This window comes from Athalia rosae, chromosome 4, assembly GCF_917208135.1.
Source record: "Athalia rosae chromosome 4, iyAthRosa1.1, whole genome shotgun sequence".
In the NCBI taxonomy this organism is placed as follows: domain Eukaryota; kingdom Metazoa; phylum Arthropoda; class Insecta; order Hymenoptera; family Athaliidae; genus Athalia; species Athalia rosae.
In genome coordinates this window covers 16,343,518-16,368,238 of record NC_064029.1, presented here as the reverse complement: position 1 = coordinate 16,368,238, position 24,721 = coordinate 16,343,518, and the positions used below count along the sequence as shown (strand labels likewise).

The 24,721-nt window shown below is 34.4% G+C and overlaps 3 protein-coding genes across 4 annotated transcripts; 1 reads left to right on the top strand and 2 right to left on the bottom strand.

The window, feature by feature from the left end:
• Positions 1 to 48: 48 nt before the first annotated feature.
• Positions 49 to 2,733, top strand: LOC105690000. The gene is made up of 4 exons (XM_048654309.1): positions 49 to 259; positions 438 to 841; positions 1,747 to 1,927; positions 2,031 to 2,733. Exons 1-4 carry the CDS (start codon positions 147 to 149, stop codon positions 2,461 to 2,463), a joined length of 1,131 nt encoding a protein of 376 aa, XP_048510266.1. The 5' UTR covers positions 49 to 146; the 3' UTR covers positions 2,464 to 2,733.
• Positions 2,734 to 8,727: 5,994 nt separating this feature from the next.
• On the bottom strand, positions 8,728 to 20,332 carry LOC105690044 (ceramide glucosyltransferase). The gene has a single exon (XM_012407535.3). It carries the CDS (start codon positions 18,668 to 18,670, stop codon positions 17,474 to 17,476), a length of 1,197 nt encoding a protein of 398 aa, XP_012262958.1. The 5' UTR covers positions 18,671 to 20,332; the 3' UTR covers positions 8,728 to 17,473.
• A 144-nt stretch (positions 20,333 to 20,476) lies between these two features.
• Positions 20,477 to 24,721, bottom strand: LOC105690038 (general transcription and DNA repair factor IIH helicase subunit XPB). Of its 2 annotated transcripts, XM_012407522.3 has the most exons (15): positions 24,143 to 24,721; positions 23,856 to 24,067; positions 23,652 to 23,762; positions 23,422 to 23,571; positions 23,176 to 23,349; positions 22,896 to 23,090; positions 22,710 to 22,807; positions 22,536 to 22,642; positions 22,149 to 22,445; positions 21,778 to 22,046; positions 21,528 to 21,692; positions 21,266 to 21,452; positions 21,035 to 21,183; positions 20,840 to 20,956; positions 20,477 to 20,666 (listed from the first exon to the last, which is right to left on the bottom strand). In XM_012407522.3, the coding sequence occupies exons 1-15, from the start codon at positions 24,174 to 24,176 to the stop codon at positions 20,538 to 20,540; spliced, it is 2,394 nt and encodes a 797-aa protein (XP_012262945.2). In that variant the 5' UTR covers positions 24,177 to 24,721; the 3' UTR covers positions 20,477 to 20,537. The 2 variants fall into 2 exon arrangements, with proteins under 2 accessions (XP_012262945.2, XP_020710301.2); XM_020854642.2 differs by lacking the exons at positions 20,477 to 20,666; positions 20,840 to 20,956 and having other exon boundaries at positions 21,037 to 21,186; positions 21,268 to 21,452.

Here is a 24,721-nt window from a genome sequence, read left to right as displayed (position 1 = left end):
ATGTACGTACGTACTTATTTACATACGATACGTACGATAGAGTTGTATAAAAATCCCAAAACTAAAATAAACTGAATGAAAATGTAGTTGAATCATTCGCGCAACATACTTCGTACAGAGTACTTTCATTTAACGAACCAACAAACATGTTGCACTTTTTCATATCCTTCGTAATTTTCGCGCAAGTGTTCCACATTTTTGGCAGTGTACCTGTTTCTCAGCAAACCCAAGTATCACCTATTCAGGCTGACGGATACGTGTAAGTTGAAAAAAAATCTTTCGTTCTTCATTATCTCCATGTGTCAGCGACGATTTCATTCATCACTGCAAATGCGTTGCAAAAAATTAAAAAGCGACGACGCCATAGTGTAAATTTGAAAAATAATTTTCCATTCGATATGCTCAATAATTAATACGAATTATTTCTCGACGTTCAGACGCACGCCTGGTATCGGTAGTCACAAGATTCACAAGCAAGCTACGACGTGGAATCGAGCTCGAATAATATGCAAAGAAGAAGGTGGTTACCTGGCCGTAATAAATTCTCGCCCCGAATTACAAGCGATTCTAAATCTCTACGGTTCTTCAAAACCGCACAATGGTTCGACGGATTCTAATCATATTCTGTTGGGTTTTCACGATCTTTTCGAAGAAGGTCACTTCGTAACAGTTCACGACGAACCGTTAACGGAAACAGGATTCAACGAGTGGTACGATACCGAACCGAATAACGCTTTTGGTAACGAAGATTGCGGTGCTCTCGTTTTTCACGGTAAATTAAACGACATTTCGTGCGATAAGCCTTTCGCTTTTGCTTGCGAAATACCGGAAGTCAACGAAGGTAACGTATGAAAATTATTTAGCACTGACTGTGCGCTTCACGTTCCTGATAATTTTGAATAAAAAAATGATTGAAATACAGTTTTAGTTTCAGGCGTGCAGTTAACGGGTCCGATTTGCCCACCCTCGAATTGTATTTGTAACTGCGTGCACTAGGGAAATAAGAACAGCTGTTGAGAGCCCGATCGCGAGAACCGATTTTTCTCTCTTTTCCTCTTTGAAAATTCCGAAAATCGTGATTCAAAATGTTGCAAGGTTAATATTTCGAAAAAAATGGCCCATCAAGTTGTGTCAAATTATTTCATCCACTGGTACCAGACAGCGTTGTTCGCATGATGAGTTTTTGAAAAATAATGGGCTTCAAAATTTTGAATTCCTTAATAAACTTTGAGCAAACGCAGGAATTTTTCTATTCCTGACGCAACGCGATGCCGATATACGTACAATATCGTTCTCCTCCATATAACTCAATCATGAAAAACGAAGAGAAAATTGCGGCTGAAATTGATAACGAATTGAATGACCAACGATCACGAGGGCAGAAGTTCGATATGGTTATAAAGCAATTTACGCACGCTGCGGTCTACGTATACGCAGTGAATTTTTTTTTTTTTTTTCTGAAAAGCAATAATTTGCAAACGTTAATATGAAATTTATATTCCGACGACATCGATCGTCAATCTTGAAAGTATAGAAAATAAAAATGAAAAATCATCGACGAGTCCATGCAAAGAGAAAAAATCAAAGAAGACTACCGACCACAGATATATTGAAACACGACACATCCAGCGCATCAATTATGTTACATTAATGAAAAATAAATAGCTCATTGATTCGAATGGCAGCATCGGGTCAAAATGTCAATTTCCCCCCTTCAATATGTCGTATAAATACTCGTATGATTTTCCTCATCCGATAGTTTCTCACATAACATTCACTCGATCAACATCCGACGAATAATCGAGCCGCAAACAATGTCGCCCTCGTTTTTAACAACTTTCTTTCTCGTGATTGCAAAAATTTTCATCATCGACGCATCGCTCATATTTCCTCCGCAAAGAACTCAAGAAATACGAAGCGACTACAGGTAAGTAAAAAGTAAATTAAACCAAACCAAACGATAACGAACGAAGATTTGTTCGAATTCGCCTCTAAGGAAAACGAGCAAAACAAGACTGGGGATTTTGCAGATACACGCCCGGAATCGGTGGACATAAAATACACGATAATGTGGCAAAGTGGAGGGACGCACAAACGATTTGCGAAGAAGAGGGTGGTAACCTAGCGATAATCAATTCTGCAGACGAAGCTGACGTTATTCGACGATTATTCAGGGAATCACCCTATCACCAAGGATCGACTCATTCGGGGTACGCTCTGATTGGATTCTTTCGGAATACCGAGGGTGACAATTTTCTAACGATACACGGAGAACCGTTGGAAAATACGGGTTACTTTCGGTGGCAACCGACGGAGCCTAACAATCTTTATGGGGATGAAAAGTGCGGATCTATTGGCAGAGACGGACTGCTAAATGACATAAGCTGCGAAAAAAAGTTTGGTTTCGTTTGCGAGTTGATCGATCCAAATATACCCTCTGTTTCGTTGTCAAACGTTGCATAAAATTTGTTTTTCACAAAACTAATTTACGAAATTTGCAATATTATACATAGGTATGTACGCAGAATTTTATAATCTGTAGCGACTTTTGATATACTTTTTTTATTTTTTATGATAAAGTACAATTAAGTGTGTGAAATACTGATTCATTCTGTAACACAAAAGGTAGCTCATTAGTAACCAGAGGCAGCCTGTGAACAAAATCTGGTCAGTAATCAAAGCGAACAAACGATAAGAAAATGTGATAAGTATTAAATATGAAACTCAAAACTAGGGTCTATGATAAAATTTAATTACTACTCAAGATTATGATAGAAAACTATACCGTAATTAATCGCGTGGACTTCAAGCCCCACGCACAAAAAAAGTGCGATGGAGAAACTTGATTCCTTACAATTTTTCAGTCTCTGGGTTTTAAAGCTAAGAATCGGAAGGCTGAAGTTTTGTGTCGGAAGCTTAAAATTAATCGCGTGGAATTCAAGCCCCCCGCTCACAAAAAGGTGTGAAGGAGGGACTTGATGACTTACAATTGTTCGGTTTTTGGGTTTTAAACGCATTTAAAGCGTTTCAACGTATGTTTTAAGTGCCAAGTCCGCGCGCATCGGAGTAGCAGCGACGAAACTTGGATTTTTATTTTTCACTAAATTCCTGAAAGAAAACCACTCAATACATATTCCCGCCACCAAAATCAGTCAAGTTTTTAAAGCGCCTTGCAAGATGGCAAGTCACGCTAGTTATTGTTTTTAAAAATTTCTTAGGACCCCTAGGGACGACACAAAACATAAATCAAGCAAACACAGATCGTGCGATTCCTCGTCCTCGCGCTGTATAACCGCGCGAGCAGCGTCAGACTTGAAATATTTTTGCTAATAGGAATCGAAGGAATGCAATTCAAAATCGCATCCTCCTATTCGAATTAGCGAAGGGAATGGAAATGAAAAGGGTTGACGATATACATGAAATTTGTGGCGTGACGGTCGGTGATCCTCTTCGACGCGACGTCTTCGAGCTCAACGTCCACCTCACTTCCATGCACCACGGCTGGTACGGAGAGCAAGGCGGACGTATCTTGCCCATTCCAAGTGACCATAAAATTGAATTTAATTTTTCACCTTTGAGTTTGCGAATGATCGAAAGGCGGGGAAAAAATACCATTCGATGATGGAAAAAAGCAATTGGAATATTGCAGAAAATTAAATAATGCAGTTCAATGAACTTTCGTAGTCAATCGATCACTTGGAATTGCTGTGAAAAGAAAAAACGCAGTTCCGATTTCTTGCCTACCCATTTTTCTCAGCCCACATCCCGCCCAACGGTTAAAACTATCTCGCGTGAATTACACACTCGTATTATGCACGCGCACTGCACACACATGCCAAATGAAAACCCTTCGCGATACATGAATTTACCTATACCTGCCTTTCACCTATATTTATCCAAGAAATGATTTTACTGACGAAAATGAAGAGATTCACACTTGAGCCGGCTCTCCGAACATTCCTTCTCACTCATATCTCACATTCATTGCCGTGGTATCTCGTTCGAAAACTTACTGTGGACCTATGGTGTGTGTGGAAAAAATATAGAGGCTGCCCATGCCCCGACCGAAGCCGTAATTTACAAATTTGAACAAAGGGGTGTTTTTTGTCAGGCCGAAATCTACTCAAAATTGATAATCTTTGGCTGACTTTACTTTCGATAATTAAATGTTTTCGATAAATTGATGAATTCAGTGAAGAATAATTCGAAGTCAAAGAATAAATTTAATAAATCTCGAATTTGTTTATGAAGCGCTAATAAAATTTAAGGGCTAAAAAATGTGTGCGAGGGAAGAAAAAGTTTCACAATGATTAGACATCCTGGTCTACAGAATTCAATTGAATCACGTAAAAAGTATGAACGTCAAAAAGGTATCATTAGATGTCATTGCTAATCATCGGTGATCGACGCAAAGGAGATCGATCACCGGATATTTTCGAAAATTTAGAAAACGCGTGTCCTGATCTAGTATAAAATTATTTCAAAAAGCAGGGTACCGCCACGCCACGTGGTAAAACAAGGGAGGAGACGTCACAAAAAATTGAACTAGGGAACTCACCATATTTTTTAAAATCAGGAGAGACGAAATTCGGTGCTAAATATTCTCAGGATCCTCCTTTGTATCGTGGATGCGAGATGAATTTGTTGTAGATGCAGTAGACGTAGTAGCTCAGGATCCTATAATAATATATCTATGGTATGACGAGAAAAAAGTAAGTATCGTAATTTCTAATGAAAATTGAAACAAAGAACGAAAATAATACTGCAATGCGTTCGCAGTCACGATTGAATCGCACTCCTGTATTTTCAGCGTCGTACAGAGCCGAAAAACAAAGGTATGACCTCTAGGCGCTCTAACGACGCAGTACACTTCGCATATATCAAAATAACTACTCATTTCCAGACACCGAAACTCGATAAAATTTACGTTTGAGAATATAAAGGAATTCTCAAATCAAATACTAGTGCAACTGAACCCCTCAAATTTTTTTATAAGAGCAGGTGAAACGCGTAATTGAGTCGTACCGAATCAAGGCATTGCAATTTCAACCCTTCGCAGTTGTGCTGCGTAAAAATGCGTCGCATAAAATTAAAAAAAAAAAAGCCAATTAAAATTGCATCTCACCATGTTTCGAGGACAGCAAACATCCGATGAAATCAACTCACACATCGAAATTAACTAAACAAACTTTTATTCGTAGCAGCAACAGGTCGAAAACTGAGCACGGAACACCGAAGTACACGCGTCACTTTTAGTTAACCGCGAGACAATTTTTAATTTCATTAATCGCGTCTACAATTAATACTCAGATTCGGTAGAACGATTAGACTAACTAATTAGAAAATTATCACGATTCCGAACACTCGTTAAAACCCGGTGGACAGACTCGAATTTTACAGCGATTTCTAAATACGTAGAACCGAACTAGACCGGGTAGAGTCGGACGAGACAATGAAAGCGAGAACGCTGTAGCGCCTGTTGTTCCGCAGCTTACGCGTCACCTCTCTGCGACCTTTGCCGAATTTTGCTTACCTGAATAGCAAAACATTACCCTTTTACGCGATAGAAAATTCCAGATACATCGCAAGAGCGTATAAAATTTTTAAATCACTAGAATGAGCTGTCCCAGACAACGACTATTAAATATTCATAATTAATTAATTAATTAGGGGCGTCAATTAATTTATTTTTTGGATGCTATGTGCATAGAAAATCGCATGTGGTGTTCCGAAAATATATGATCACGCATTGGGACGAAGTTTAGAAGAAAAAATTCCATTTTTTAATTTCATTAGAACATACTATAATCATAGATATGTATATTGAAAATAATGTTGTAAACTGTTTGATGAAATTAGGGGTATATTCTTTGAAGTCCCAGAAATTATTTTTTCAATACCTAGCTACCCTTCCTTTTCTTTTTTCGATGCAACCAATGATTTGCATTACGATGGCAGGTTGCAAAAAAATCATCTAATTCAGTTTCGAAATTTTTTTGAAATTAATCGACGTCAAAATTACGATTAATATCATTATTTTGATTTTATTCCGGGGGATGAAGGGGGTAATCAAAAACGTCCTGTCGGTGGCGTCACCTCGAATATAACTAAAGAACTAAAAATCACTGGGTGCAATAATAATTCGAATTCATCGATTTAATGATTTTGCAGCGATTGAAAAATTAGAAAAAAAAAAAAACTCGATAGAAAGAAAAAACACATATCAATCTATATCGTGACCCATAAGCGACGTGAATTGATATCGATCTGTGCACTTGCCTCTTATTCATCGTTTACATGCAAATCGGTAAATAAATTTCCGCAAACTAGGAAACCCCTGCATGTGCGCTCTCAATCGATTTCGAAGATAAAATCACGTGTGAAGCGGAAAAACTTTCGTCGTTAACGATTAAATTTATTTTACCGTTGCGATGCACGCGTAATTCTCACACCACATTCAAACTAGTAATGTTAACAATGACAGCAATACAACGATAAAATTTACATGAAAAATAAGAACGTATCATAAAAAATGTACGACTTTTCTCTTCATGTCACCGAAAATTTCCCAATTAAACAGCTACAGTTGTACCTGATATACCTACATATATTTTCCCGCAAGAATCTACGTCTTTACACATACTTATGTATTATATAAATATGAGGTATAATAATTTATGCGAAAGAAATTAAGAGAAAAAAAGAATGGCCCTGATTTGCCACGTAAGTGAATTTTATTTTTTTTATCTTTCATGCAGCAATTTTGGAGAATCAAGTGTTTGATCAAGTGAAGATATAAAAAAAGATCACTTTATCTTCTGTGAATGTAAGTAGATGGTACAACGTATTCAACGTACACATTGTTCATGTTTTGTCGCATTGAAAATTTCAACATGCTAAATATAATAGGGTAACCAACCGGCGGCTGTGAGTTCAGCAATTAAATCAGAGTAATTGTGTAAAGGGTATATAGATCCTGATCGCGTGTATCGATTGATATTTTATTCAATTATACTTATTGGTAATGAAGTTTTTGATACGATCGTGTTTCCGGTTTTTCTTTTTTCTCCTGTAATTGTATGTCTACCGAAAGAGGTATAAAGAGTTAATGCAGAAGCTAACAAGAAATCTATATCGACTGGAAAGACGTACAGTATTCATAGGTATAGGCTCGACGAAACACGTACTTACATACATGTTTGCATGTATATAAAATCTATCTCTGTAGGTGTATAGTTTATATCTAGTTATATGACTTACAGTCAAATGGCAATAGTCGATTCTCGGTGAATCTAGAATTACAGTATACATACCTGGCATACATGGGATATTCAGTGCCAATATTTCACCGAACTACAACCCCCGATATTTTTTCTTCTATCAAACCCCCCTTCAAATTTTTATTCCTACATTTTGCCAACGCTATGAAAGCCTTTCGAATATGACAAAGAATAATTCTGAGCACTTTTTTTCATTCAAAATCAGGAAATTCTGTATTCGATTCTCACGCACATGTATGTAGAAATTTAAGAAAATGAAAAAAAAATGTCTCTCCTATTTCATAGGAATATCATTTTGTAAAATATCTATACCTGTTTCATTATCAAGCAGCGAAGTTCAGCTTTTATGTGGCACAAGGTTTTCCCGTACAAATAGTCAATTTAACAAGCGATTGAATCGTTAGAATGATCAATATCATTCGTTCGGGAATATTGTCCGTAAAATTTTTGCGATTGAGAATATTGATGATTTTTTTTCTACCGTTCATTTTAAAATTATATTCAAATATCGAATTTGTCTGTTTATTAACTGCGGACATACGTACGTACTCTCATATATAGGTCAACGTGAAATTGATTGCCTCTGACTTCTGCAGGTACATACGTACGTACATACCTGTATACGTATCGATACGTATACATATGTGAAATATACTATTAGGAAATCGCGAGCAAAACTATATAGGTTTATGTATCGCACGTACACATAGGTATGCACATGCCGATTGTCAATATTATTAGAATATTAATAACGCGCGTATTTTCATTTTCATTTTCCTTTTCTCCTTTTTATTGTTAATAACTATACGAATTTATTATTCTCAATTATCATCGTTATACTCTATCTGATACGAACGTAGATATGTATAAATGATATAACCAGCTAGTACAATTATTTTAGATCCTTGACTCTTCAACGATAGATATGATTAGTTTCTATGAATGAATATGTGTCTTCATTAGACAGCTGGAACGAAAATTTATTCATCCAATCTTCAATTTTTGTTTGTAATTTGAAAAGAAAAAGAATTAATCAATATTTTACGTCGAATTTTCAAATTGAAAACCACAAAGTTACATCGCGATGGATAATTGTAGAAAAAAAAAAATCATTCGACGCGTCCGAATAATTAATTGACACGTGAAATTCACTATCGCTTAATTACCTCGATTCGTATTACATCGAAGATTATAACGATCCCGTACAGAGTAGCATTATATGACGGGAAAGAGAAAAAAAAAATCTAACTCCGATAGGGTCTGCAATAAATCTTTCATTTAACGAACCGCAAACACATCTATGTAAGTGAATACATAAGTAGGCGCAGCGTATACGATACCCAAGTGTTGTGTGTATCGTATTTAATAAATTATTGGGTGAAAAATGAAACACATGCCTTATGTACGCATGAGATAAAACGGGATAGTTAATTAGTATATCTAATGATTCTGTAATTATGGCTTTTATTGATCATCATTCATAAATTACAATATTTAGTCTGTACGTTTTAAATATATGTATACCACTTCGTTAATTTTTGATGTTCTTATTTGTCTTTTGTTTTGTTATTTTATTTTTTCTTTCGTTCGTTCGTTCGTTCGTTCGTTCTCTCAAATGATTCAACAATGGTTCGTGGTAATTCCACAATTATTTATAATAAGTACGTATACATAATATATTACATATTTATATCATGTACAAGACAATATGTTCAGCTATATAATTTATGAAATATAGCGAATCATTGTTATATCATCATCATCATCATCGTCATCATCAGCGACAGCAGCAGCAGCAGCAAGTAGCAGTAAAACATGCTGTAATATTTATATAGTAATGTAATATAGCTGGTATAATGTATATCGACTAACCATATCGTCGCAATTATTATGAACACAAATTAAAACTTATTATCACAGACATGTACAATGTGAATTATTATATCAATATACAATTATGTTCATGTATAAATAATTAAATTTAAACTTGCACGGGACTGTTACATGGTTTTTTTTTTTCCTCCACGGTCTTATTCTCCGCTCTTCTATTTCCTTATTTTTGACAATTTCAATTTTCTTCAAACATATCGTTCAATTACTTCATCTTGTCCAATGTTGGCATAATTAATTGATCATCGTTAAACAATGAATATTTATTTTAAGATCTTTTTCAAGGAACGACCCTCAGCGTGCGATGCTGGGGTTTATAATTTCCCTGATTTTTTCTACCTGCGAGTAATTGTTAATTTGTGAAAATTGATCAATCAAAATATTTGTTACCTTAGAAACGAGAGTGTATCCGTATTGCGTATGTACACCGGTACGTAGGTAAGAGTGTACGGCATGTATACACAGCTTGTTACTTACGCTGCAGGATCGTGCAGTATTTTCATCCTTGAAAAGTTATAAACCGATAGTTGAAAAATATAGTGATTCCGTATAGTCGTATAAGAGAGTTGTTCGTGCTCGTGCAACGGACCCTACAATTTAAATGATTAATAATGCCGTAACGGCATCGCGACCATATTTATATTTATGTTCATTTTTCTTTTCGAGAAGAATCGCTGTAATATGCATTGAAAAATAAATGGACGAAGCGAAATTATTCTTTCACCTCGGCGATTTTCAATAAAAATTAACCGATCAAAAATCCGGTGTGGAATTAAGGAAACAGATTTTCAAAATTTTTCAAAACTGAAGCGACATTTTTGAAGAAGGAAAAAAAAATTTCTTCACACAAGTCTATAAATAAACGTTTGTAATCACCGAGATTTTTTTTTAAATATTTTTTTACAAATTATTATTACACTCAATAACTCAATAATATGATATGTATATACGTACATTATTATATCATTCGATATTTTAAGCTAGTTTGAAGAGACAAAAAAGAAAAAAATCACGTTGTCCTTCGCGGATGTGATACGCAATGACATTTTAATGTATGGTAATAATAACTGTTACATGTGATCAAAATTATTTCCGTGCAGATTAGATAATTAGGTAAGTTATGAAAGAGCCTTCTATAAATTGAGGTTGAAATTATTTACAATTTTTTTTTTTTAATTCGTCTCCAGTGCTTTTAATAACGTAGCTTATCTAACGGCAGAGGAAAAAAGAGAATTGAGAAGAAGAATACCTATACTAATTTGCTGTACGTCTCGTATATGATATGAGTAAATGTAAACGTTCTCACATACACGTAATACTCGGGTTCATTTATTCATTTTTATTCATTTTCTAATATTTTATTCCTTTTTTTTTTCTGTTTTCTTAGATCAATAATAACGATTGCTCAATCAACTGATATTATATTTGGATCAATTCTTATCGATTAATTTTCAACTTATGCGTAAAATTATTATTGTTCTATACTCATAGGTAATAACATATATTGAGTAAACTGCAGCTGCAGACAGTTGTTCAGCCAAATTTTTTTTTTTTCATAGCAAAAGCTTCGATATGCTTGTTGTCGAAATAACGATCATTCATATTATACGCGATCACCGTATCTAAATATGCACGGTTTATTCATTTCCTTGAAGGTTTTTTTTAACCCGATATTCAACTTAACAATTCGATAATATTATCTTCAAAATTGATAAAAATTTAATGATCCGTGAAGTATACCATGCGACTCGACGCACAATTTTATCTCATTATTATTCACGTATTCATTGCAAACCGCAATTAAACTTCTTATCTGCACCATCCATTTTTTCTCTGTCTGATAATAAAATTTTGTTTCAATTCATCTGATTTGTTCTTTCAAGTTTTGGTTGTCCAAGGTCATGGTCAACGCGAGATCATCGCGCACAAGATGGACCGTTGTACTATATATATATGCGCAGGGAAAGTAAGATATCTCGATGAGTCATTCATGAATCGGTGAATAATTCGTAAATAATCGCAGTCAACGGTTTATGTCTGAGATAATTATCACAACTTAATCAAACTCCCGTCAATAATAATCAAATCACGTGATTTATCTTCTGAAGAACGATAAAGAGCGCAATATTGAAGCATACATGAGCAATTTTTTCCTCCAATTCTTTCCTCCGAGTAAATCCCGTAAAAAAAGAAAAAAAATTAATTTCACTCAATTTATTTCATCACGAAATCGAGGCTAATTCCATCCGATTTCGTGTGACATATAAGTACAATCCACCAGTCTCTACATATGCGTCAGCGTTGAATTATTCTCATACCGAACCATAGCGTCATCTGACAAATTAGATTCATAATACGTGTAGAATATTAAGGAATACCGAGCTAAAATCTTGAGCATTTATTTTCATTAAAATTATAAAGCAATTATGTGTAAATCATTGCGAATGATGTTATTTTAATTCTTTGGTACAACAAAAAAGAGATAAGAAAATTTAATTTTCTAGACAACACAATTTAGGACCCGGTAATGAACGATTGTTCTGTTCTACACAACTTATTTCATTTTATTTCCATTTTATTTGAATGTTTTTGTCGAAAATCTTCAATTTTTTTATTACAAATTATTTAAATTTTTGCGTACAACATACCAGTGTTTGTCTTCTTGGGTATCGCATTGAATCGATTTATAGACATATGTATATGATGGTTATAAGGATAAATCAGATGTTGGCATGTTTTTCGGTGATATTTTATACTCGTAAGTATAGAGGTACTTATTATCGAGTATGTGTACCGTGTAAGTGATTTCCGCGTAGGTACTTTTTTTATTTAAAATCAGAAATATATTTATGCTTAAATAATATCGTAATAATAAATCTATAGCGTGTGACAAAACAGGATTTCTGCGCTGCAGATTTGGAAGTAACTGGAATATTCTAAAAATTAATAAACGAACATTTTTTCAAATAATTTAGATGTATCTTATAGATCATTTTTCATATCCTGGCGCGGTGGTCCGTATGGAGTTTGTTTTAGTTTCTTTTATATTCATAAATAATAACAAATGCGAAAATTCCACACAAACACACAAATATAACGTGTTTAATTTATTAAGATTTTCAAAAAAATTTCATGTTTTAATATCATATATGTATTTCCTAAATATTTTTTTCTTTTTTGTTTTCTTCGCTAGTCTTCATACACATTGCTAAGACATTCTACACTATAATAGTCTATGTTACAGATCTAATACAATTTCCGCATGTCTATATTTATGTATATAGATATAGAACATAGGAAACTGCAATATTATACGATGATTCATTTCAATGATTTATGAATCTTTCTCGTCTTCATCCGCACGATTTTTATCATAGTTCATTCTATACGTAACTACAACTTCAATTTCTGCATATCAAGAGCATGGAAAAGATTCATTTTTCTTCGTTCGTTCGATTAAAGAAAGAAATTGAAAAACCTTAATTTTACTGATATAATTGGTAATAATAAGTAAATAATCGCGTTCATTGAAATTTATTGCGTAAATCTATAAGATGATTCGATAATATAGGTATGTACACACGCGAGCGATAGGGGAGAAAATTTGACTAGATATACATTTTATAATCAATCACTCATTATCGTACCACGTACGTGCAGAAAACTTTTTGCCTTGGTTTTTTTTTTCCAGTTTTTATTGATGCAATAATTATTTCATCACTTTTGTAATCAGAATTTTTTCGGATTAGAACGCGTTCCATTCTGTTTTAATTATACGTGATGTAATTCGAGAAAACAAATTTCCACATGCGCAGAAATCCTCACTATACATATGTCTGTAACAATATCATAAGCGGAGATCACAACTGCAGCCGTTTCTTGGCCACTTTATTAATTTTTTTCATGATTTTTCTTTTTTTTTTTCGCATTGATCAATTCTTTTTCGATAGGTATCTGTACACATAATACATATGTATTTTATTTTCATCAATTTATCTTCTTTACTATTTGATTTCATTCTGAATTTGGTTTTCTCGGATTCTGTATGAGCCAATATTATCAATATTTATGATAATCACACTTCAAGATATTGAATAAATTGTAGAAATTAGGAAAGAGAAAATCAGACGCGAATCGAGAAATATCAATAAAAAGAAAGAAGAAAACCTGATGACTTCGACTAGTTAATCAATTTATTTCAAGAATGTGTATGTATATCACGTTATGTGCGCGAAAATGATGCAAATTACTGAAGTCTTTATTTCCTTCTTCAAATTTTTATTTCACTAATTTTATGTTCGACTTTATTTTGATCCTATTATCGTTATTATCTAATATTTTATTTACATTTTATATATTTATAACTGTACATAATACATGTATGTAATTTAAACTCGAAAAGAATTTTTTTATTTAACGAACTTCTCAAATCAAACCGCGTTATTATGTGAGGTGATAAATTTATTGTAATTTCTTTTCATTTTCTTTATTTTAGTTTTCCATCAATTTATTGATTCATTTTATTTTGTCTTTGTACATTTAATTCCAAACAAAAAATGAAATAAAGTAATAGACAAAATAAAATGGGAATAAATATTTTCACATGATTATGTACAATGAACGAGGGATGTCGATGAAAAAAATCAAGTCAAGCAAAATAAAATATCACAACGAATTATACATGTCTCTTAGGTTAAAATATTTTAGATGATGTGCATATGTAAACGTTTAGATAATCGTTATTTGTCGCGACATATGATACGGTTAGTCCCACTTATTCGATCCTATATTATTATTAATTAATCTTAGATCCAAATTTTATATTTATACCAAGCTTATAAAGGCATTAAATTAACTTAATTCGTACTCACGTCGCAGTGGATGTTGTAATTAACATATTTTCTCAATTCAATCTTGTATACACCTACAGGTATATGTATAATATTAGTAAGTCCCAGATATAAGTATTTCTTTCCTTTCTGATATAGATGCAATGTCTTTACGTATTTAAATTTTTCATTCATTAATTTTTATCTTTGTTTTGAATTCAATTTTTCACTTTTAATTTTGTCTTTTATTTTTTTCTGTTTCAAATACTATAACGGCATATATCTCAGTTCTCCATGATCATATTATCATATTATATCTATAAAGACGGACATTGTTACAGACGAAGATACATACATACGAAAAATCAGACGCAGCAGCAAAAGCGAGTGGCATTTTCTATGTATAATATTTATTCAAATTCAGATATGGTTAGTAAGGCTTTCTTTTATTTATTTTTTTTATTATTCAATTTCATTATCTATTATTTGAGTTTTATCTTTATTTTCATTGAACCATCTTCGAAAAGAGCAGGCAATTTTATAATTTTTTTATCTCTCACTTTTATTCATACATTCAATTTGTCAATCTGTTTCATTCTCTTTCATTTTTTTAAACGAATGAATAAATATATATTTGATAGCAGATGGAAAGAAATAAAAAAAAAACGTCAACTCGCGTATGCTGCATAATGTAAAATACATGTGTATAACTAGCACTGCATGATCATGAATTCTGCATTGGAGCTGCAAGATATTATCTCATAATACGGGTATGCGGTGTGTGTATTTTGCACGGCGATGTTACAATGAAAATGAGAAAAAAAAGGTTCAATTTTCTGCAGCTAACTCGGCAGGGTTTTTTTGTTATAAATGTAACACTAGATTCATATGCATATATACAAGTTAAAATATTTAATGTATAATGAAGCCATCAAATAATAAACAATTACTAATCGATAATGACTATTAATTTTTCTTTTAAAGTTAAATATCAACGTAATTATTATTTTTTTTCTTAATCAGATCATGTATTTGTTTTATTCTATATAGAAAAAAAGCGATAAATTCACAACTACATATCGTTTTCTGTATTCCTTTAATTATTAATTTTCTTGTATACGTGTTCTTTTTCTCAAATATGTATATGACAATTGCTGATCGTTTGTACAAATAATATTGAGCACTAGAATTTTTTTATTCATCAATTTCTTTTTTTCCGTACGAAATAAACTACAATAATATTTAATTGCTTAAAAGAAATTACATCTCTTTTTGCTTCGGTATATTCACACTTAAATTTTCTCGCAATAATATTTTTGTTTCTCTCTAAAAATTGTAATCTCTTTTTCTCCGGTTTTAGCTAATTATTTTCAATTTATTTATTTGATTCAGACAATCTTTACGTTATATTTTAATTGGTCTAATAAATGGTATTGCATTATGATAACTAAATTGTGCATATACAGGTATAGGTATTACAGCATACATGTGTACTTGTTACCAGAAAACACTTCAGATCTTTGATACTGTTCTTTTCACCATGTAATAATACATGAAAATCGCGTCTTTACTTGGCCGCTATATAACATATTATTTATACATTTGTATGGTACATAGATATTTATAATTCATGTGCATCAATTGATAAGTACATTGTCGAGCCCAATATTGGACTTGAGTGTATGTGAATGGACGATGATGATTCATCGGTATAATATTGTATATTGTAAGAGAAATCTGTGTTGTGCAATAAATTGGAAATTTCTAATTTTGCACAGTTTTTTCTGTTCCTTTCTTTTTAATTTTATTTGTTATATTCTTTATTTTATTATTTCTTATTTGATTTTTTTTTTATTAATCTTTTTCATTGCTCTCTCGGTTTCTATATTTTGTTATAAAATTGATTTAATTTAATGAGGAAAGCAATAGTCGCGTACATGTTGTACATACATACTTTTCTTTCTGCTGCAGCGGTGAAGTGTATTTATAAAGGTATACATATTTTTATTACCGTTGATAAAGGCAGAAGGTGAGTTTGGATAGCTGTTGATTTTGAATCATTTTATTTCATTTTATTTATTTAATTTTTTCATTTTTTTCATTTTTTTATCGTTTTGGCAATTCAATAGGAAAATTAAAAATAAATTAACGAATGTATGTAAACACAGTCTTTATGAAATTGGTGGGATATGTAAAATAAAGCAGCACTTTTTGATAATGTACGATGACAAACAACCTTTTGAGATGATATACTTATCTATAAATTCCTAATCGCTATTAACAAATATTCAATCGTACTGATCGTTATCACTTGCTCGCCACACTGTAGCACCTGATTTGGCATGCGATAATCAAATATTTTGGTTGATAAGGATGTAAACAAAGCGTACGGAAATAGTAAAAAGATAATGACAATTGTAAAAAAAAAATTAAATAACCAATAAAATAACGAAATTGATACCTAGAAGAATGTAGAGCTTTTATATGTACAATTTTAGTTAGAAAATAGAAACATGATCTTAGTAGTTGCGCACACAAAAGTGTCATAAAGAGAAAATAGATCTTTGATCGTGACAAAACTGATGCCAAGTATTGTAATGATCAATTTCAATACTATTAGGTTTGTTGATTTCAGATCTGATAGGGATCTAATACTGCAGGTATAATAACTAGGTAAATCAATATGGTTCCGTCTCACGAAACGATGAGATGCACCCTCTAAAGAATTATTAGGAATACTCAGCACAAAATATTAGAAAAAATATTTATCTATACAGTAAAAAAACGAGCAAGAAACACGTTACGTATACTAGTATTGAGCGCAATAAAGCTGGGACTTGATTTAAAACCTATATATTACAGAAAAAATCAAATTCTCACCTAAACTAGTCAAATGTTACATATACTACTGGAACAACCATGGAAAAAGAGATCGCTTTGATTTAAAAATTGATCAGTGCTATCATTATTTCAAGTAGTAGATTTCCTGATTTTTACATTTTATAATTGATAGCAAACATTTCAAATTAAAATCTACACTAGTGAAATCGAAAACAGCCTACAAATCATTCCTATTCTTATCCTAAACCTCACAGATGATTGATAATTTATTTGTGCAGTGAATGAACTAATCCATCGCTTTTGTATATTATTGATTACAGGTAGTTGTAGCCTGATTTTGTTGCCTATGTATAGTAATAATTGCTTGTAAATTTGGGAACAAGATAAAGTTAAGCTGCGGTATGTAAAGATGATTGAGTGAAAAAAGGAACCAGACGCTGTTACAGAAGGTTGGCAAATACTAGTACGCGTCAAGTTACATTATTATAGAGTTGATACCTAGGCTAATACCTATTATAGGTACAGTTCTCATAGATCATTGCACGGTATTGAGCATACTTTATGAGCATGTAAATAATATGCAATATTGGCAATATTCGATAAAAGCTATTATTAATACATGTAAAATATCTTCTAATATTTTACTTTTGCTTTAACTTCCTCTGCAATGCCACCCCACTTGAGTCTATAAACTCTGGATCTCCACTGTATCAGAGGGTCGAGGACTGCCTGAGCAAATAAGTACGGCCTTGTAGTTTCACTGAGTAACCAGCCGCATACAAACTCTAGTTTATTAAAAGGTAGCGGTCCATTTTGTACAATGCATAGCAACGTCCAATCAAGCATAAACCACAAGAGTATGTGTACAAGGTAAAACACCAAAGAATCCCAGTCGAACAACAAACCTGCTGCCCAGGAGGCGCAAGCTCCAAGTAATAAACATTCACTCAATGGCTCAAAGACTATGACCAACGGAAGCATAGCAACCCTCAGTTTGGCCCATCTCCTTAGCCTCGCTTGAAACAAGGTGACTTTGCAATGCCCGCTGTTTTGTAATGCAGGCTGTGATGAGACAGTTGTTCTCCAACCTCTATCAGTCAGCGATTTGGCATAGAAGAAATCTTCAGCTAGATAAATCCCAAAAGCTTTGAGACCGCCAACCTCATCGAGTGGAGCTTTCCTCAGCAGCGCAGACATCCCAGTGTGGCAATTTATACGAAGTAAATCAGCAGCTAAGTACATCCTGGATTGCACAGTTCCAAAGAATATTTTTTCATAGGCTGCAGCAAAACCTTCACGGTCGCAAGTGAAGGGCATCTGGTGAACTAGGGCAACTTTTTCAGTCATGTAGTTCGTCATATCCAAGAGGGTGTCTTCCTTCATTTTAATACCGCTGTCACTTATCATTATCAACTCATGCTTCGCGGACTCATATGCCAAGTGGATGTTGTTTATTTTTGGATTCACCCCAACAGTGCAGCCGCCAACAAAAAGCCTTGCATCAACTTCTGGGTAGTTTTCCATAAGTTTGTGAACCAGCATTAGGGCAGGGTCAGAATCGTCTTCTACACAGAATAGTAGTTCGTAAACGGGGTAGTTCATGGTGAAAAATGTCTCCAAATTACCAAACAAGTTCGGATCAACTCCCATCAAGGGTTTTAGTATCGAAACACCTGGTAGAGGGGTTTCATAAGTTGGAGTCTGGGCGATTTTTCTGTGCAATTTCCATCGGCCGGCAACCAGCGCCAGAACGTGTACAATCCACATTGCGCACCAGAATACCATAAAAAATATTGCGAACCCGTACAGGGTATTAACCATGGAACTCATTTTGTAAGAATTTGGAACTCATTCGGCAAGTAGTTTAATTTCGGCTCACGTTCTTCTGTTTTTCGTTTTTTTATTTCATCTTAGTTATCTTGTGTCTCTTTAACCGCCCCGGCGGGGTGTGTGGCCTTTGCATCCCTAACGCCTTCTTTGTTATAATCTGTCCTTTGTATCAATATTTACTTTCATTATAACCACGTATATTACAAACGAACAGGACGACACCGCAACCCTCTTCCACAACGAAAGCTCGGATCAATTATTCCACAATAAATTAGGCTCATAACGAAATAAATTTAAATAGTGCAGCACTGCAATCACATTTGAAACACGTTACTCTTTACAAATTCACCACTTATTATTATTATTCACCTGTATTCACAATCTATCCCACTACCCTTCATTTTTATGCAACTCAAAAAATTCACACTCTCATTCACTGCGGCTGTCGTGGTGCGTGACTTTTTAGCTATGCGACAAATATCAGACGACACACGCGATGAGCTGCCAACAATAAGAGTTGAGTTGCTGGCGACAAGTTGGATGGTTCGGTTCTTGTTGAGGCAAACCAAGCTGTTGGTCGACACTTGGAGAGCTCACTAGAACCTACTGACGCAGAACGCTGGAGCGCGCTACGCTAAAATATAAAATCCACCAGGCTACTACCTTCGATGAATACATCGACTTCTCCCCTAAAACTTCCCTCCCACGAACCTCCCTTGCATGCAGACGTGACGCATCACACACGACGAATGAATGCTTCCTCCGTTTTGTGGGAGGCGCGCGCACTACACGCTAATCAGTGCGTAAATTACAAATTTGAATTAAGCTCATTTGAGTCTAATAATGTGACGAACAAACTCAGAATTTTTACCAGCATACCCACCGCACCATACTCGTAGAGAATTCGCCGATGAGCACGATACATTTTTTTCTTTTAATTTTAAAAGATCACTCTTACTGAAATATTCACGTTTAAGTAATTTAAGTGTTTAGAATATATGGAATTTTGCGCTCGACATGAAATGAATTATGTACGAAGTTATTATTAACGATGTTATCAGGAAACGTGTAAATAATTCATATAGGACCCCAACTCCAGCTCGTATCTTTGATCAACAGTGTGCTTATCTAAAACGATGAATTTCACTGTACCGATATGGCGAAACGATGCTCATACTTGAAACTTCATAGATTCTTAGTTTTACATATATACGATTAATTGCGATAACAGAAAAAAAAATATCAAATATATCAACCTCATGTTCCAATTAAAATTCACACCAGATGGTGATATTTATTATCTATGGGCCATGAGCCAACAACGCGATGGGTAGTGGATTATTCTTTTCTAATTATCTTATTCTTCATTTAAAGGACTGGGACTCTTTTGGAATAATATTGATCACGTTAGAACATTCATCTGAAATATCAGTGCAAATGAACATGGAAAAACTAGTTCACTATTTGATAAATCGAGTCATAAGATTACGTGATAGGTGGTTTCGGGAAAACCCAAGTTCGCTGTCATACTCACACCTTGGGAAATACATTTGCGTTTTTGGTAGCCGACCTTCTTTGCTTTAGAATTAGACCAATTGCTGCAGATTTGGAGTTTCCTACTAAATGAATAATTTGATTGTCGTCTTAGCGCCTTGGCCGGTGTAAAAATAATGTCTTCAAGACGGTTTAAATTGGATTAAGAGCCGCTCGAATTCGACCCTCACTGAGCTGTAGCACGAGAATTACGAGCTGTAATAATGAAAATAAATATTAAATAAATTCAATAAAAGTTAAATTACTACCCAATTTTAAGAAAAATACTCTTTCTTTTTTAATTCCTGTTTAATAAATACAAAAATTAAGGTTCTCATGTTCGGAATTTCTTGAATAAAGGATGTTTGTTTGCTGTCGACGAAGCAGCTGATTTTTTAAATTCATAATAAACTGCGTCGTCAGCACCCGATATCGATGCCATGTTTCCGGTCCTTCGTACTGTCTGAAATACAAAACGAAACATCATTGAATAACTTGATTTGTAAACCTTGAGATAAGTTGTTATCAGATCATCTCTTTGATGCATCGCGCTTCATGCATCAATCAATCAGTAGTAATTATGAATTTAAAGACATTTCGAATCAATATCGCAGTATTTTAAGTCTGGGTACTCACAGGTCTTGGCCCATCACCAGGAATTCTTTCCTCATCTGCATCCATATCACTGGCTGATAGAACTTGTTGCAATAATTGACCTTGTTCCTCGCGTGTTTTATACATCAAGTCTGGTTCCTACAAACAATCATAGTTAGTTGTATTCCATTACATTAAATTTAGGACACTGATGGTATGGTGATTGGTGGTACATACCTCATCCATGCCGGCAAGCTTTGTGATAACTTTGTAAGCATATCCCTGATTAACTAAAAACCTTTGTCTTTTTCTTGAATAGTTCATCTCCATAGTGTCTTGCGAAACAAGAGTGTAAAAGAACGCATTGTACTCTTCAGCAATTGCGCCTTGAGTAACAATAAAATAGTAAGTCACACCCATCAATCATGAGGAAATTCCAGTCCAATTTAGGTTTTTTGTTGCACCTACCTTTTTTGGCTCGCAGGATTCGACCCAATCTTTGAGCTTCTTGTCTTCTTGATCCACCATGTGAAGAAATTTGTATTAAAACGTTTGCTTCAGGCAAATCAAACGAAGTGTCCGCGACTTTGCTCACAAAAATCGTGTTCACTTTTGTGTTGAATTTGAAGTTTTGTAGAATTTGTATACGTTCACTCTGGAAAACGTATATATCAATAGGAAACATTCAAGATTATCTATGAAGAAATATCGGCAATCGTAGTAATTTTACCTGACTGGTGGGCCCATAGATGTAGGGTTTGTTCATTTTGATGGCATAATGTTTTAGAGCAAAGACATTATCCGAAAAGACAATGGTTTTATCGCCGCGTCTTTCATGGTATCGAATCAAATACTGACAGCATCGAAATTTGCTTGGATTCATCACGTATAACAACTAGAAACAATAACATAGTAGACTAATTATAACCAATCTTTGAATTACCTTGAGATAACACACGAAGTCTTCGACCAATACGCACTAGCTTCTTGCTTGTTTTGCAGCTGAGATACTCCCTGTAAAACTCTGGCGTCATGGGACACCATACTTCCGCACATTGCACTCTAGCAATGAAACCTCGTTTTTGCAGTTCCAGCCAATTAGCTTCGTAGAGTTTTGGACCAATCAAGAAATTTAAATCCGCAATTTTGTCGTCCTCTCTCAACAATGTCGCTGTCAAACCTAGCTTGCAGTGCGACTGTACTATGGTCAATACTCTTCGGAACATTTTTGCTGGAATCGTATGGACCTCTGCATAACAAGAAATGCAGATCAATTCATCGGTGCATTGAAGAACGAAGTGGTATCAAAGGCAGCAGATTTATATTAGTTATCATAAGATCTAAAATTTACCATCCAAAACCATAATACCCCACTCTTGCTCTTGCAACCATTTCATGGTCTGTTCAGCTTCCCAAGATCTTTTTTGGGTATGCGTAATCATCGAATATGTGGTAACAAGGATCCCACATCCCATAGGCTTATCTTTTGCTTCGCTTGTAAATCGACATATCATGGAATCGTCAGCTGTTGACCACATCTTAAACTGTTGCTTCCATTGTTCAACAGACACTCCAGAATTACAAAGTACCAACGCACGTTTTCTCACTGTGCAGCACGCTGTCACACCCACCAAACTTTTGCCCGCACCTGATTTTAATCAAAAGATACACATGTGAGAATAATATATAATCTGAGGACCAGTGATATGATATTTAATAGTTGAAAAACGTAATGTACCACAGGGTAGAACAATAACACCCGATCTGGCACGTCCATTGCCAAACATTTTTCTAAGACTTTTTTCTTGGTAAGGCCTCAGAACGGCAGAAGGTTTCAGGTCAACACTGGGGAACAAGAGAATCGTGATCATGTGACGTAGGTTAACGGATTATTACCGACTCGTGTACTAACTTTATATCTGGATTTATAGTATCGTTTCGAAAGTCGTATTCTGCTAGCAACGGATGTTCTAACTCAATGCATCTTTTCTGAATGACTTCGATTTTTTCCTAAGAGTAGAGGAATCATCGATCAAAATATTTGAAATGAATACCAATGACATAGTGAACTTGAATATTACGTTATCGAAGTTCTTACCTGGTTCACTTCAAAACTAACAGTTTTGTGCTGTTGTTCTTCCTCTTCATCTTCATCCTCTTTATCAATTTTATCATAAAACGTTGAGATATCTTCAGGAACTGGAACTGGCTCTGCTGGGGCTTGGTCTCCATTACCTTCAGCTGTAGTTGCCCCTGTAGTCGGTGCAGTGGTAGCTGCTGCTTTTGCACCAAACTATAGATTAGGATTATAAGATCAATTTTGACATCATTCAATTTTCTCAATGAGTTTTTTTATTGTTTCAGATATAATGATTTACCTGCGGAGCTTTTGTTTTGTCCAGAACATTGGTAATAAAACCATCTTTGTCAGTATCATCTAAGTTTCTTTTCAATCTACATTCTTGAATTACCGGATCTTTCAGTAATTTTTGTAACACTTCAGGGAATGGAGACTCTACGAAATACTTATTGTGTTTGAGAACAAGTTTGACCTAAAAAATTCACAATAAATCTGTTTTACAATATGTCACCAGCGATGTGTAGTTATTTATTTCAGTATTTACCTTTCCATAGGACAATGTGCACAACTGTATAAATTCAATAATTCCATCTGGAATACTAGTCTTACTAAGGCGTTTCAAGTACTCTATTATATCATGAGTTTGCAGCCCTACACTTACGGCAGCATATAGAGAGTACGCAGTTAGTTTGTACTAAAAATAAGGGATCAATGATTAAATGGGCAGATATTTTTATCCTTTACTAGATATGATAAGATAAACAGGTTCGCTACCTCATGAATATGCTCTGGACGACAAACTGGTTCAGAGATTGCAATTAAAAAATCATGGGCATGTTTATAAACAGGTGAAAAGGATTCTAGGAAAATATGCCCATTTGGAGCCTGAAAAAATTAGTGAATATTTTGAATGTATGATCTTTTCCTGGTATATACTGTCATTTTCTGTTCTTCAAGAGATATACATTAATGACATACCACCCAAAGAGGTCTTGAAGTATTATCTGGTTTAAGAATCATTTGTGCACGGTAATCTTTGGCACCAAATTCATCTTCTATTGCCCCTTCATCCTGTTTTTCTATGTCATTTTTAGCTGCATCAGGGATACCCTCTGTGTCTCCACCGTCTCCATGATCATCATCGAAATATTCATCGGGATCTTCCTTGCGTTTTTTCCATTTACCCTTGTCTGCATGACAAAAGATAAAAATGTGAAACCTGTGCTTCTAACCTTTTTAATACCTCACTAGTATAGGTTACATACCATTGTCTTTCTTGAATCGTTTTGGGGGACCCATTATTAGAATTACAATTTGCTAAATCGTGGAAACACTGGCTGAACTATCATGCAATTTTTTTTAATATATTATGGCACTCTAAGAACACGTTCTGTTTGCAGTAGATCGTCATCCACTGCACAGTTGGAATGTCAGATTCAACGAGTTCTGTCATTTACAGTGTTATCAACCCGACGAATCTTTTGGTATGTCAAATGCCTTGCCAATAGCCTTGCAAATTACAGGGTTCTGAAGAGGGAATTTACTGTGAAAACTTGTGGATCTTGAAAATGATCACGCACCAGCCAAGTTAAAATGAGATTGATTGAGTACTTTTAGTATCTTCAAAACTTTAGCTTGGAACACAGAATAATGCCGGTTCACAATAACCGGACACAAGAGCGTAGATCCACTGTGCGCAGTTCATTCATAGAAAAATCAAAATTTACAAATGGAATGAAGTTGCAGCTGTAGCCAAAAATTGAGGTGCAAGATGCGCATGCCGGGTGCGCATTCTGTAAAAAGGCGCATGTCCGATTGTAGAAATGTAGAATAGCATTGAGCAT